The sequence below is a fragment of the Capra hircus genome, chromosome 2, assembly GCF_001704415.2.
Source record: "Capra hircus breed San Clemente chromosome 2, ASM170441v1, whole genome shotgun sequence".
Classification (NCBI taxonomy): Eukaryota; Metazoa; Chordata; class Mammalia; order Artiodactyla; family Bovidae; genus Capra; species Capra hircus.
In genome coordinates, this window is record NC_030809.1 from 32,629,838 (window position 1) to 32,646,457 (window position 16,620).

General features: G+C 39.3%; 1 protein-coding gene across 2 annotated transcripts in view; it reads left to right on the top strand.

The window, feature by feature from the left end:
* Window positions 4,540-16,620, top strand: part of ABCA12 (ATP binding cassette subfamily A member 12) — a 209,076-nt gene continuing 196,995 nt past the window's right edge. For both annotated transcript variants that reach the window (XM_018059867.1, XM_018059874.1), the window contains exon 1: window positions 4,540-4,982. In XM_018059867.1, the coding sequence (XP_017915356.1) occupies window positions 4,914-4,982 (69 nt within the window). In that variant the 5' untranslated portion in view covers window positions 4,540-4,913. The remainder of the gene's footprint in view (window positions 4,983-16,620) is intronic.

Below are 16,620 nucleotides of genomic sequence, written 5' to 3' on the forward strand. Positions count from 1 at the left end.
TGCATTTCTTTTCCTTGGGGATGGTCTTGAGCCCTGCCTCCTGTACAATGTTATGAACCTCCTTCCATAGTTCTTCAGGCACTCTGTCTATCAGATCTAATCCTTTAAATCTATTTATCAATTCCACTGTATAATTGTAAGGGAGTTCATCTAGATCACACCTAAATGGTCTAATGGTTTTCTCTACTTTCTTAAATTTAAGTCTGAATTTTGCAATAAGGAGTTCATGGTCTGTGCCACAGTCAGCTCCCCGTCTTGTTTTTGCTGACTGTATAGAGCTTCTCCATCTTTGGCTGCAAAGAATATAATCAATCAGATTTTGGTATTGACCATATGGTGATGTCCATGTGTAGCGTCTTCTCTTGTGTTTTGGAAGAGGGTGTTTCCTATGACCGATGTGTTCTCTTGGCAGAACTCTATTAGCCTTTTCCTTGCTTCATTCTGTACTCCAAGGCCAAATTTGCCTGTTATTTCAAGTATTTCTTGACTTCCTACTTTTGCATTCCATCCTCTATAATGAAAAGGACATCTTTTTGGGTATTAGTTCTAGAAGGGTTTGTACATCTTCACAGAACTGTTCAACTTCAGCTTCTTCAGCATTACTGGTCAGGGCATAGACTTGGATTGCTATGATATTGAATGGTTTGTCTTGGAAACGTGTTCTTTCACATATTGTATTGTTCTAACTTTGTGTATTTGCTGCTCAGTTTAGTTTTTACTTAAAAAAATGTGTTTTTCATTAGCTGTGTGTCCTGGGTCCAGCATATTTCTGGTTGCCAAATTTTTCTTTCTTCCCTCAGGGGAAATCTTAAAGTATCTGTCAGTAACATCCCAGTCTACAGTCAGGAGTGAGGCACAAACCTATATCTTCCTCTATGCAAAAAATAAAACAAAATTTATTATCTTTCATCATCTTGTACATTTTCTCCAACATTTCCTTTTGGTTGGTCTAAACATTACTTAATATTTTTTCTTTTTTGGACAGGAAAGTAGGATTTATTGGTGAGGATGATTAAGATGGGGACAGCCCCAAAACTCTCATGAGAGTAGGGCCCACCGTTTGTCCAGAGGGCCACCATTACAGATACATTTGACCTCACAGCCATCTGGGATGAGCTGATTTTCTGCCACCATATTTTCAAATTCATCTACGTTAAACTTAGTAAATCCCCACTTCTTGGAGATGTGGATCTTCTAGCGACCAGGGAACTTGAACATGGCCCTGCAGAGGGCCTCAATCACATGCTCCATGTTCTGCAACTCGGTGCGGATGGACATTATGACTCGGCCCATATGGACACTGGCCACTGTGTACGCATACCTGTCTGAAGCCTAGGCTGGGGACAGCCTGCCAGTCATGAATGTCCACTGGAAATGTTGTCTCCAAGGTCCCTTGGCAACCAGTACAGGCATCAGGCTGTGTACACGACCAAGGAGGCTGCTGTTTTCAGCCATTGCACGCTGGGCCTCTGTGGGGGAAAGAGCGCTGTGGGCTTAATAGGCTGCAGATTCAAGTTCTATTTTGATCAGAGGTTATGATTCCTATTTATGTAAGATATAGATTCCAAGAGTAATGTTAAGCAAGGCTTTTTCCTCAATGGAATTTTAAAAGATGGTTTTAAACTCAAATTTAAAATGAAATCAGAAGATTGGGATTAACATATACACACTACTACATATAAAATAGATGATCAACAAGGACCTACTATATAGCACAGGGCACTCTACTTGATGTTCTGTAATAACCTACATGGGAAAAAAATCTGCAAAAGAATATGTATATATATATATATATATACACACACACACATATAATTGAATCACTTTGTTGTACACCTGAAACTAACACAACATTGTAAATCAACTATACTCCAATATAAAATAAAAATTAAAGAAATAAAAGGAGATTTGAAAAGCTTAAAGAAGATATAAATGCCAAAACACAGATATTCAGAGTGGGGCAAATTTTGGAGATCTGATTGTCTATGTCATCCTACTTAAAGTATTTTGAATTATGTTTTGTGAAAGATTACCCCAGTCTTCAAGGAAATGTAGGTGATGTTAGGAGCTATTGACATTGTTTGCCATCAAGTATAAAGGGATGAGTGCTGAGTGCTGTCACTTCAGTCGTGTGCAACTCTTTGTGACCCCATGGACTGTAGCCTGCCAGGCTCCTCTGTCCAAGGGATTCTCCAGGCAAGAATACTGGAATGGGGTGCCATGCCCTCTTCTAGGGTATCTTCCCAACCCAGGGATCAAACCCACATCTCTTTATGTCTCTGCATTGGCAAGCGAGTTCTTTACCACTCGTGCCACCTGGGAAGTCCATATAAAGGACTATCTTACATATATTAAACACCTCGTATCATTTTGAGATCACTTTGAAGAAATACATCTCCTGGGGGTCAGGGATCATAACAAAATACATTATCTTCATCAGAATATTAGAGGTAGTAGATGAAGGTATATGAGCAAGGGGACATCCCAAGAGAGAATCTTGAACTGAAGTTAAGGGAAAAATCTCTATGACTTCACTGAAGAGGTCATGAGCGGCTGCTGGGAAAAACCATCTTGGACTCTGAGCTGACCTCTCATCTGCATCAGTGGCACAGTGAGTCAATGCTTTTTAACTTGAAATAAGCTGAATGAATAAACTGATTCTGGGTCTATAACCTCTCTCTCGATATATGGAGTCATATCCCCAGATCCCACCCTGTTTCTCAGCTGAGCAATGTTTATTTGTGAACCAAACCATCAGTGAGTCGTAAACTGCAACAGATGGCAGAGAAAGAATTCGGGGAAGCAGGAGCTCAAGTCATCAGCAAAGCTTGAGAGAGCCAGATAAATTCTGGACACTGCATCCCAGGAGTGGTGAAAAGGAGGGTATTTTTGCCATGGTCCTCAGCTGTCTGAAGAGCACCTTGTTTTTAATCTTGTCCAGAAAAGAATTAAAAGGCCAATTTCTATATATTCAAGACTGCCTGCCTCATGGAGATTGGGCTTAAAAGGGATTCATCACAGTAAGGAAAGAGCCAGAATTGGAATAGGCATGTGCCAAAATGGCTCCAGTCGGCCCTAGGCTGGCTGCCATCAATATAGCAGAGTTGGCATGGGGACCAGGAAGCTGAATCAGCACTTGCTCTGGGTTTGAAGGGAAAATTCAAACATTGCTTTAACTTATTTCAGAGTCTGGAGCAGTCATGGAAAGGCGTGAGGACCAAAGTGGAGTTTCTCTAGTCTTGGCTCAAATATTGTCTTCCATTAAATTCAGCAGCCATTATTGAGCCTTGATCATGTGTAAAATATTGTGATATAAATCAGTCTATTCTCTCAAAGCATTTACAATCTAGTGTGGGGGGAAATGATTGTATAAAAATCACAATCGAGCAAAAATGCAAGTTCATTGAAAGAAATATGAACAAAAACTATACTGGATTCAAAGACAGGAGAGAGGATATCCTCTGGGGTATACCTACAAAGCCTTCATGGAAGATGTCAATTTGGGGATAATTTTGAGAGGGAGGTGCTTTGAGAGGGAGGCATGCATCCCAAGTAGAGGAGTTAGCATGAGCAAGTCTGGATGGGAAAGCAGAGGTTATATTTGCATATTGTAATATACACCAGTTTGGCACGTGGGCAGGCATTTAATGATAGACTATTGGATTATAAAATTGGACTATACTGGCTACAGGCAGATAGTATAGGCATTGAATATCAGAGGGAATATGTTGTCATTCAGATGTTAAAGCAAAGTTATTCCTAAAAGTTTTTATGGCAGACTTCTGGATTTTATATACCTTAAATCACAATTAAAATTTGTTATTTACAATAAAATTATATTTATAATATAATTAAGTATACTTAATTATAAAGTACCTTGAATAATACAAGCACAAGTCCTTTTTCTTTTCCCTTAATCACCAGTGAATTCCTTCTGCTGATTTAGAGATTTCAAGTGCAGTTAGAACTCACTCATTATATCATAGCCTCAGAGATATCCTGGGTCAGCCTATGTCTCCTTGGACCATGAAGTCTGAAACAACATGGCTCTCCTGTAAAAGACACATGAATCCCTGGCCCCCAGATGAGGGAATCCACTGTATGTCATTACTGTCACCTACAGGTTGCCTTTTATTTTCTGCATTTTTTGTAACCTAGCAAATTGTGATAGAAGCCAGCATAGTTACTTTTGCCCAAATCAAAGCATTAACTTCACTTTAAACTAAACATTGAAACCTTCTCTAGGATATATCATGATGGGCTGAGCCTCAAAGTGTTTCAACTGAGCTCTGGCCTCATGGATATAAAACACCTAATGACACTTTATTACATTATGAGAGTCACTAGTCCCAGAGTCTGTAACATGCTCTCTGTGCCCTGCGTCTGCCAGAGCAGGCACTATGTAGCGAAGAAGGTGAGAGAATGTAGGACAAGTCCTACTGGCCTGGCAAGGGTCCCACCTAATTCCTGTGACGTGTCCAGAGCAGGTGACACCTTCTCGAAGGTGTGGATAGGCAGTTAATTTTATGGAGAGTAGGAGGTGTGGGCTCAGCTTTTTTTTCCAGTAGGGCATTATCTGTATGATATTCATTCTCTCTTGAGTCTGGACTTCATGCAACAGGCAGCTACTGGATGTTATTTTAAAATAAGCAAACACCACCAAAAGATCCTGGCCTGGATCATTGTTTGACGGGAAGAGCTGGTTGAGAAGTGCTCCTTGGGCAGGATTAACCCAAGAGAAAAATCCAGCAGGAAGAGAAGATCTGTGGGTTTCTTACCCCAGCTCCCAGGAAAGCTATGCCATGAATAGGCTTCTGACCCATTGACACACAGCAAGTTGGACGGGGAACCAATTCTTCTTTTGAGGGGTGGAGGAAAAAAGAGGAATTCTCTTGTTTGTGGCATCTTGAAGGATGGCTTCCCAGTTTCATCAGCTTCGGGTTCTGGTCTGGAAAAACTGGCTGGGTGTCAAAAGGCAGCCGGTGAGTAAAACAAGGGAATGGGGTCATGGGGGCAATGTTCCAGACCATTTTAAAATGTAGAGTTAATGAGAGGTAAAAAGAGAAGAGTTTTAAATCACTTTCTAAAGCAGGAATAAGACATTTAGAAATCATCTCTGCATCTGTTTTACAGCTCATGGGACGAGTCTAAACATGCTCCCAAATCTGCCTTGTGATTTCAGTAAATTAAAAGAATAAACCAGGACATGCCCCGGGGAAAGAAATGGATACATCTTGTTACTGGTTGAATTGGAACTTGTGCTGAATTTTAGATTTGGGGCCAAATGCTTTCAAGAATTTTCTTTACAAATTCTGTTAAAAATGAGATGAAGAAAAGTTTCAGATGAAAGTTTTCAATAAATGGGACTGAAATATACTTGAAAACCAAAAGTAATAGAAATGTGGATTGATAAAAAACATATAGAAAGAAAGTAGTTTGAGGGCTGTTGGTATAAAAAATCATCTAAGAAATTTTGAGTATTTAAAAATTATTGACTTTAAATGCCAAACAAGGGTCAATATATATGCCAAGCTTTAAGAATGTTATTGACTCACTTTACTGCTTCAGTCTGCTTATTTTTTGAGCTCTTACATTAATGTTTGCTTTATAAATTATATAGCCAGCTGTGAAATCCTTACCAGATAGGGTGCCAGGAGAGACTGAGAAAGGACCTGACTTTAGTGAGGTATTGCATATTGAGAAGAATGTTAGAAAATTGGAGAAATCCAAAAAGGCACTCAGTATCCTTTACCCTAGCCTAAAATGAATAATATAAATATTTACAAATAATATGCCAAAGTTGTGTCTATATATCTTATCTCACTCTAGGTTTGCTTGCAGTGCCTAACACCTTACTAAAATGTTCTGATGTATATATTAATAGGGAGAAGTTGATTTGCTTTTGTGAATTTGGTGGGTAGGATCTAAAATCACAAGGCATTCTGTGATTGTATGGGTGTGGGTATTGAATATAAAATTTTAAATCATTAATATTTTAATTTCAGTTTTTAAATTGGAAACAACACAAAAGTTAAACTTTATATAATTTTTCCATGGTAGGTTCTGTGTGAAATTTAGCAGGGAAAGAGTCTGGTGCTTGTGGTCAGAAGACAAGAATTAGCTTCCTGGTTCTGTTCTTCACCGGCCACATGACTTAAATGTCATATCACAATTTCTCTGAGCACTGGTTTTCCCATTTCTAAAATGAGCATCAGGTCTACCGTATCTAACTCATAGGATGGAAAGAACCAAATGTGCTATATAAATGGTGAAACATTTGGCAAATAAATTATAGATGGATTTGGGGAAATGTCCATGTCATATTTTATTTAAAGAAATGGTGAAAGGAAATTCAGGTGAAGGGAGTATGGGAGAGAGGAAGAAATTTATATACAGTAAAATTCCTAAGTGATGAAAACTCAGTAGCTAAAAGAATAGAGAAACTGAAGACTTGTAACTGTTGCTGATAAGCTGAATGCTGAAGTGGTACATTTTCCTTACAACTCCATTTTACCTAAAAATTAAAAATCCCTCAGGTAAATAAACTTTTTCGTTGAGAAATTTTATCTTTAGAAGCTTTAATAAGTTCCTTCCTATTCTGTAAAGTAGCTGGCATATCAACATTCTGCTTTAGTGCTTTTCTCCATTTTAGTCAATTTCTGCTGGGCATGGCACATTTAGAGAAGATGGACGTCAGGCATGCTAACATGTTTTCATTACGATGACTTATATTATTCCTATATAGCCAGAATCCTTGAAAGTCCCTAGTAATATACTTTGACTAGGGAAAGAGAATACATGAACTACAAGTTCATTTTGTGACATCAAATGATTCAGATCTTCAGTTCAGTTCAGTCGCTCAGTTGTGTCCGACTCTGCGACTCCATGGACTGCAGCACGCCAGGCCTCCCTGTCCATCACCAATTTCTGGAGTTTATTCAGACTCATGTCTATTGAGTCGGTGATGCCATCCAACCATCTCATCCTCTGTCATCCCCTTGTCCTCTGTCGTCCTCTTCTCCTCCCACCTTCAATCTTTCCCAGCATCAGGGTCTTTTCAAATGAGTCAGTTCTTTGCATCAGGTGGCCAAAGTATTGGAGTTTCAGCTTCAGCATCAGTCCTTCCAATGAATATTCAGGACTGATTTCCTTGAGCACCTTAAAAGAATGTGACCTAGGACAGATAAGTCTTGGTTTGCAGAAAGTTGAGATCATTAAAGTCTAAAATTTGGAACAGTACCAAAGGTTCACTTGAATCCATTATAAGCAACTAGAGGGACACACGAGACCTTTAGAAAATGGTGGTGCCAAAAGGAGAAGGAAGGACAATTCTAAGTGGAGGGCTAGAGGACAAATAAAGGTATACTTTCTCATAGCTTTTAGGGCTTCCCTGGTGGCTCAGATGGTAAAGCATCTGCCTGAAATGAGGGAGACCCAGGTTCAATCCCTGGATTGGGAAGATCCCCTGGAGAAGGAAATGGCAACCCATTCCAGTATTCTTGCCAGGAAAATTCCACGGACAGAGTGGAATATATACTATACCCTGGTAGGCTATAGTCCATGGGGTCGCAAAGAGTCGGACATGACTGAGTGACCTCACTTCACTTTCTCATAGTTTGACCTGGAGCCAATCCTCTATCTTGGTATCGGAAAAGAAGCTTGATGATAAAATAGGTGGAAGGACATACATGGATCAGTGTCACTTACGAGGGAAGAAAGAGAAACTCAAGAGGTCGGAAAGTTAGACTTGAAAAATATTGAAGGAGATAAGAGTTTTACAAACGTTAAAAGAGAAAATATAGACAAATTAGAAGACTGAACGTGAAAAGGAGTATATAACTTTGAGAGAGGACATAGTCTGTGTATAGGAACTGGACTTTTGTCATCCATCAAACAGTTATTTAAAGTGCAAGTATTTTTATCTCTACTTAGCAATTGTTCTGAATATGGCACTTTAAAAATATACTCTTAGGAAAATAGAAATTAAGTTGTGTGCACTGGAGATGTATAGTCCTTGTGTGTGTGCATGCTCAGTCACGTCTGACTCTTTGCAACCCTATGGACTGTAGCCCTCCAGGCCCCTCTGTCCATGGGATTTTCCAGGCAAGAATACTGGGGTGGGTTGCCATGCCCTTCTCCAGGGGATCTTCTCAATCCAGGGATCAGACCCACTTCTCCTATGCCTTCTGCATTGCAGGTGGTTTCTTTACTGCTGAGCTACCAGGGAAGCCCATGTATACTCCTTAGTGAATGTTAAAGAAAAATGCTAGCATCACCTCCATGACATCCTCTTTCACTTTGTTTTCAAGCGAGTCTATCACAAAGCAGGGCAATGGGAAGGATAGTCTAGAGGAAGAAGTTAGGAATCTACAAATGGAGAAACAAATACAGGGAAAAAACAAGTAAAAATATAGTAAAGTTATTAAAGTTGAATGGTGATTAGTTAGGAAGTTTATTATAAAAGTATATATTAGACTAGAAACTGGAAGAACAATTTTAAAACACTGTACAGTCTAGAGGTGAGCTGGCTGCAAAAAAGGGAAGACAGAATCTTTAATTTTTGAGGTGACTTCCATCACAATTATTCTTAGAGCTAATGTTTCTCTTTTGTAAAATCAAAAGTCAGAATTCTGAACTATTTGGAATTGTCTAACTGCCTTGATTTTATAGGATCCCCGATAGCTCAAGGGAAACTGTCCAGTGTCATACAGTGAATTTTAAAATGCAAAGTTAGATTTTACGAAAAACGGATCTCTTCTTTCGATTACCTCCTGCTGTTTCTCTGTTGCTCCTAAATTTAGTTTCCTTTCCTAATATTCTCTAATCCCTGCTCAGAGTTCAGCCCATCAGCAAAGAGATCATATTCACTAAGGGGACTTTAGATATTGCTGTTTTTTAACATTAGTGGTAATGTCAATTCTCAATTATATTGCAAAAAATGAATACTTGGAGGAGTGTGAAAAAAAAATACATTAGACTCCAACAGAAATGTTAGGTGATAGAGAAAATCAATTAGATGGAGTTGCTACCCTGCTGAGCTTGTAATTTAACTCTAAAAAATAATGGAAAAATGAGCATACATTCCACTGGAGATGGTTAGCAACATGGAGGCTCACCTAATGAGATGACAGTTAATGACAGGAAACAGAGCCCTGGGACAGCAAAGAGACTGGAGGCTTGAAGACTAGGTAGTGCAAGATAAGAATTTATCCTTCATTAAGGAGATGGGTTCTAAATAAGCATATCAAGAAGTGACTACAAGTCTCTATAGAAGTGGACTCTAATTCCAGACTCATGACCCGAAGAAAGAAAAGTAACTACACCTATTTATTTTCTGCTTTTGTAATTATTTAGCTGGCAGATCACATTTTAGCTCAGTTGATGACAGATCTAATTTTTCTATCATGGATATTCCCACAACTTGATAAACTTTTAACATTGGATCAAATTTGACATTTCCTCCCTAATCCTCACCTTGTGCATTTAGCTTTCTCTCACAGTGGCTAAAGAAAAAGGAAGACTTGAAAATTTTGAAACAGGTTGGTCCACGCATTAAAATAATGTTTGATTAAACAATTTAGAATTAAACTGAAATTCCAAATTGAATTCTAAATCAGATTAAAATGAATTTGATCTTGCACATTCACTCAGCTACATGGTCAAATGTTCTAAGCCCTTTTATGTCTTTTGGATCCATACACATTTACTCCCTTAAGCCCTTTTAATTGTTCCAAACATTTGAATCTGCTTGTTCTTTATGGTGCCTGACACATAACAGACATGCACATTTTATTAGTGTCAGTTCAGTTCAGTCGCTCAGTCGTGTCCGACTCTCTGCCACCCCATGAACCGTAGCACGCCAGGCCTCCCTGTCTATCACCAACTCCTGGAGTCCACCCAAACCCATGTCCGTTGAGTCAGTGATGCTTTTGTATTGTGGTGCTGGCGAAGACCCTTGAGTCCCTTGGACTGCAGGGAGGTCAAACCAGTCAATCCTAAGGGAAATCAATCTTGAATATTCATTGGAAAAACTGATGCTGAAGCTGAAATTCTAATACTTTGACCACCTGATGCAAGGAACCGACTCATTGGAAAAGACCCTGTTGCTGGGCAAGACTGAAGGCAAAAGGAGAAGAGGGCAGCAGAGGATGAGATAACTGGATGACATCACTGATTCAATAGACATGAATTTGAGCAAGCTCTGGGAGATAGTGAAGGATGGGGAATCCTGGCGTGCTGCAGTCCTTGGGTCGCAAAGAGTTGGACAGGACTTAACCTATGAACAACAGACAACAACATGATTAAGACTAGAGAGTGAATATCTGATTCACAGGCATTCAAATAACAGTAATTTTCTCAAATTTTTAAATATATAGTAATACAGTAATTTAAAGTTTACTGTATCTTATTTTATTATTTACTTTTAATGAAAATAATAAAAATGGTGGCTACATACAGAATTAGGAGGACTAACAATAATTAAAATAAAAGGTTCTAACAAAGTAATGGAATGTGAATGACATAAAGTTGAAATTATGTGCTTTGCCAAGATTTTTTTAGAAAATTAGATTTGAAAGTTTTTTTAAAGATTTGAAACAATAGTTCTCAGCAAATACAGAGGTAAATGTTTCTAGGTAATTCAATTGAGTTAAAAATTACTACAGATCAGCACTAAATGGAAATTTTAGAATGAATTTACATTTGGTTTAATCAAGCAATTTATTAAGATTTAAACTTAGAATTTTCAGTGGATGACCTCACTGATTTCAAGGCCACTGAAATATGTCCTGTTATCATCATTAATTCTCAAAACCTTACCATATGCATGCAAAAGATAGACATCCTTGGATATAAAGCATTTTTTTTTTTTAAATCTCTTTTCTTGGTCCTTCGTCCCTTCTCTTTTGCTGTCTTTAAAAAAGTGGTTCTGGATTTTCAAAAGGAATTACTTTTAAAATAATTTCATGTTTTTTAAATTTTAAAATAATTTCAAATTTAAAGTTGCAAGAACAGTACAAATATATATTTTTTTGAGAGCTCGTTGAGGTTGATGCCCCATTATCTCAGATAATTTGGTGTACATACTTCATAAACAAGGACATCTTCCAACATAAGCCAGTCATTGTCCTTCAGTTGCTCAGTTGTGTCTGACTCTTTACAACCCCATGAACTGCCGCACGCCACGGTTCTCTGTCCATCACTATCTCCCAGAACTTGCTCAAACTCATGTCCAATGAGTTGGTGATGCCATCCAACCATCTCATCCTCTGTTACTCCCTTCTCCTGCCTTCAGTCTTTCCCAGCATCAAGGTCTTTTCCAATGAGTCAGTGCTTCACATCAGGTTGCCAAATTATTGGAGTTTCAGCTTCAGCATCAGTTCTTCCAATGAAGAGTCAGGACTGATTTCCTTTAGGATTGACTGGTTTGATCTCCTTTCAGTCCAAGGACTCTCAAGAGTCTTCTCCAACACCACAGTTCACAAGTGTCAATTCTTCAGTGCTCAGCCTTCTTTGGGCTTCTCTGGTGTCTCAGTTGGTAAAGACAATTGCCTGCAATGCGGGAGACCTGGGTTCAATCCCTGAGTTGGGAAGATCCCCTGGAGAAGGGAACAGCAACTCACTCCAGTATTCTGGCCTAGAGAATCCATGGATTATAAAGTCCATGGGGTTGCAAAGAGTCAGACACTACTGAGCGACTTTCACTTTCACAACCTTCTTTATGGTCCAGCTCTCACATCCATACATGACTATTAGAAAAACCATAGCTTTGACTGTACAGACCTTTGTTGCTAAAGTGATGACTTTGCAATTTAATACACTGTCTAGGTTTTTTATAGCTTTTCTTCTGACGAGCAAGCTTCTTTTAATTTCATGGCTGCAGTTGCCATCTGAAGTGATTTTGGAGCCCAAGAAAATTAAGTCTGTCACTGTTTCTATTGTTTCCCCATCTATTTGCTATGAAGTGATGTGACCGGATGCCATGATCTTAGTTTCTTGAATGAATGTTGGTGGCACATAAGCCAGTGCCATCGTTAAATTCTTAGATTCAATTCAAGCATCACCAGTTCTCCCAATCATGTCCTTCATAGAAAAAAGACATGATTCAGAATCAAGTTCTGTATCTAGTTTTCATGTCTTTAGTTTCCTTCAGTCTGTGACTATTCAGTAGTCTTTCCTTGACTTTCATGACCCTGACACCTTTTGAACGTCTAAGACCAGTTGTTTTGTAGAGTTTCTGTTGCTTTGTAGTTGTGCTTAGTTGCTCAGTCATGTCCAACTCTTTATGACCCCATGGATTTTAGCCCACCAGGCTCCTCTGTCCATCAGGATTCTCCAGGCAAGAATACTGGAGTAGGTTGCCATGCCCTCCTCCAGGAGTTCTTCCTAACCCAGGGATCAAATCCAGGTCTCCGCATTGCAGGCCAGTTCTTTACCCTCTGAGCCACAAGCCCTGTTTTGTAGAGACTTGGGTTGTTTATCTCTGGAAGGGATACTGCAGAATAATGCTGTGTTCTTCATATTTCAACCCATCAGGTGGTGCATGGTGTCAATTTGTCTCACTTTATGGTGGCTCAGAGGGTAAAGTGTCTGCCTTCAATGTGGGAGACCCAGGTTCTGCTCAGAGAATCTCAGAGAATGTTGGAGACACATCAATAAAGCACATTCTCTGAGATTCTCTGAGCAGTGTGTCTGGCACCCTTCTGTCTATTGATCTGCCCATCTGTTTCTTTAGATTTATGTATGCGTGTATGTATCTAACTATCTCTGTGTCTGTACACATTCTACGTATATTTTATAGCTCTCTTCAGCCTGGAAAACAGTGATAGCCCAATAGCAACAAGCACACTTATCTTCCATCCTCTAAAAGAAGCTAGTCTTTCTTGAAGAAATAGGTATTCCCAGGACTGGGACACAGAAATTATACAATGAGGCAGAAACTACTTGTGGGACTGGAAAGAAAGAAAGAAGCTGTACACTCATTTCTAGGTATAGTTCATGAACTAGTAGTTCATAGCCTTTATGTCTTTCCTTCTAACCCAACACTACAGAGTTCATTCTAGTTTCCCCCTTTTCCATGTTTATAATTTCCCTGTTGGATAGTGAGAAGCCTAGCTCCTCTAATGGGGGATATACTTACTTTCGATGAACCTTCCTGTGTGAAACCAATCACCTGCTCCTTGCCCTGCACAGACACCCTCCTTACCCAACTTGGGTCCTGACACCCCAATGCCCGGCTGCTGTATTATGGGTATCCTCTTCACCTTGGTAGGGACCCACTTCCCTCACTGTGTCACCATGGTGCCCTGAGTCCTAGTGTGGACTGACCTTGCTTGCTCCATCTAAGGAATTTTGGGCACTGAATTTTTCAGAAAAAAAGAGTGAAGAGGGAAAAAACAGAAGGGAACATATCAATAGAAAATAAACTGTGGAGAGATAAAAAGAGACAAATGCCAGGGTCCACTGCTGCTGCTGCTGCTGCTACGTCGCTTCAGTCGTGTCCGACTCTGTGCGACCCCACAGACGGCAGCCCCCCAGGCTCCCTCCACGTGGTTCACTAGAAAACTGTAAATTACTCAGTGTGCATATGCCATTAGACGTCAAGAATGCAGGGGAGGTGGAATGCAAGTGAGGTATAGAGGCAAATGAAATAAGATTAAAATGTTAGCAAAAGTATGAAACTCTTAAAAACTACTTTTCCCAGAGTTTTCAAGTAGCCCTGATGTATGTTTATGTAAAATCAATATTTCAGCATTTATTCCAAACAAACAAAGCTATGGCTCATTGGTTTAGTATTTAGATCCATGACATTGCATTTGCTTCTAGGTTGTTTATGATAATATTTAGAATGGTGTTGCAAGCAATCCTGCTGGTGTGAACATTTAAAATTTGCTTATTTCTTGGTTTTGTGATTAACTTGTCAACCTTAACATTTCCAAGATCACAATGTGGAGGGCTTTGGATTTATTATCCCTCTATAGAGCTGTAGGCAGAAATGTTCTCCAGACCTCTCTGACCTAAAATCCTGAGGGAAATCTTGTGATAATACATTGTTTATGGGCTTGCTGTGGATTTTACCTGTAACAAGGTCTAAATTACCTTAAATTACTCCAATACAGATTGCATTTTTTGTTTGGATTTAAATCATGTCTAAAATTAATCTCAGAATTTACTGAAACGTACTCATGAAACCATCAAATTAGATTAACCAAAGGATAACTTAAAGATAACCCATGACAAATGTCCCTTATTTGAATGTGAATGTGCATTTGTGTTGGTGTATTTGATTTCAGTTGCTCACTGAATTCTCAAGAGGTTGCTATTTAAAATGAATAGGTGTTCCTAAAAGTAGCTTTGGGGCACTAAACCTACTCAGATGAATAAATTTTTAAAAGAATAACTATGACTTTAAGTATAAAACCAGTAAACCCACAAACATCAAATATTTTTAACCTTAATTCCTTATAGTCTACTTTTCAAATGAGTCACATAGGATAAAAATGGTAACTTGTATCTAGGATCTTCAAAGAATGGACTAATTTTTGAACATATCAGAGACTAGGCTAGAATAGTAACACATCTTATATTTCCATAGCTCATATTATTCCTATACACTTCCTGTAGTACTTTCTTATTTGTTTCTTGGAGTGGTATGATTTTTTTAAAATGCTAGTTTAAGTATCAGATGTCCAGATCCTTGTCCCCTGCTCTGCTTCCCAAGTGGGTATCTAACTTTGGATTAATTATGCTAACCTTCTGTGGCCAAAGAATAAAAAAGGGAGCTGGATCAGATCAAGGCTTCTTAACCACTTCTGTGCTATGAATGTCTTGGCCAACATGGCGAAGCCTATGGTCCTTCTGGAATAATGTTTTTAAATCAAGAAAAAAATAGCATTACAAATAAAACCAATTATATAGAAATTCAGTTAAGTATCAAAATGCAAGTTCATGATATGATAATATATGTTTCAGTTCAGTTCAGTCAGTTCAGTCACTCAGTCGTGTCCGACTCCCTGCGACCCCATGAATTGCAACACACCAGGCCTCCCTGTCCATCACCAAATCCCAGAGTTCACTCAGACTCACGTCCATCGAGTCAGTGATGCCATCCAGCCATCTCATCCTTTGTCGTCCCCTTCTCTTCCTGCCCCCAATCCCTCCCAGCATCAGAGTCTTTTCCAATGAGTCAACTCTTTGCATGAGGTGGCCAAAGTACTGGAGTTTCAGCTTTAGCATCATTCCTTCCAAAGAAATCCCAGGGCTGATCTCCTTCAGAATGGACTGGTTGGATCTCCTTGCAGTCCAAGGGACTCTCAAGAGTCTTCTCCAACACCACAGTTCAAAAGCATCAGTTTTTCGGTGCTCAGCCTTCTTCACAGTCCAACTCTCACATCCATACATGACTACTGGAAAAACCATAGCCTTGACTAGCTGGACTTTAGTTGGCAAAGTAATGTCTCTACTTTTGAATATGCTATCTAGGTTGATCATAGCTTTCCTTCCAAGGAGTAAGCATCTTTTAATTTCATGGCTGAAGTCACCATATGCAGTGATTTTGGAGCCAAAAAAAATACAGTCTGACACTGTTTCCACTGTTTCCCCATCTATTTCCCATGAAGTGATGGGACTGGATGCCATGATCTTTGTTTTCTGAATGTTGAGCTTCAAGCCAACCTTTTCACTCTCCTCTTTCACTTTCATCAAGAGGCTTTTTAGTTCCTCTTCACTCTCTGTCATAAGGGTGGTGTCATCTGCATATCTGAGGTTATTGATATTTCTCCCGGCAATCTTGATTCCAGCTTGTGTTTCTTCCAGTCCAGCGTTTCTCATGATGTACTCTGCATAGAAGTTAAATAAGCAGAGTGACAATATACAGCATTGACGTACTCCTTTTCCTATTTGGAACCAATCTGTTGTTCCATGTCCAGTTCTAACTGTTGCTTCCTGACCTGCATATAGGTTTCTCAAGAGGCAGGTCAGGTGGTCTGGGATTCCCATCACTCTCAGAATTTTTCACAGTTGATTGTGATCCACACAGTCAAAGGCTTTGGCATAGTCAATAAAGCAGAAATAGATGTTTTTCTGGAACTCTCTTGCATTTTTGATGATCCAGCGGATGTTGGCAATTTGATCTGTGGGTTCCTCTGCCTTTATAAAACCAGCTTAAACATCAGGAACATCACGGTTCACTTATTGTTGAAGCCTGGCTTGGAGAATTTTGAGCATTACTTGCTAGCGTGTGAGATGAGTGCAATTGTGTAGTAGTTTGAGCATTCTTTGGCATTGCCTTTCTTTGGGATTGGAATGAAAACTGACCTTTTTCAGTCCTGTGGCCACTGCTGAGTTTTCCAAATTTGCTGACATATTGAGTGCAGCACTTTCACAGCGTCATCTCTCAGGATTTGAAATAGCTCCACTGGAATTCCATCACCTCCACTAGCTTTGTTTGTAGTGATGCTTTCTAAGGCCCACTTGACTTCACATTCCAGGATGTCTGGCTCTAGATGAGTGATCACACCGTCGTGATTATCCAGGTCGTGAAGCTCTTTTTTGTACAGTTTTTCTGTGTATTCTTGCCACCTCTTCTTAATATCTTCTGCTTCTGTTAGGTCCATACCATTT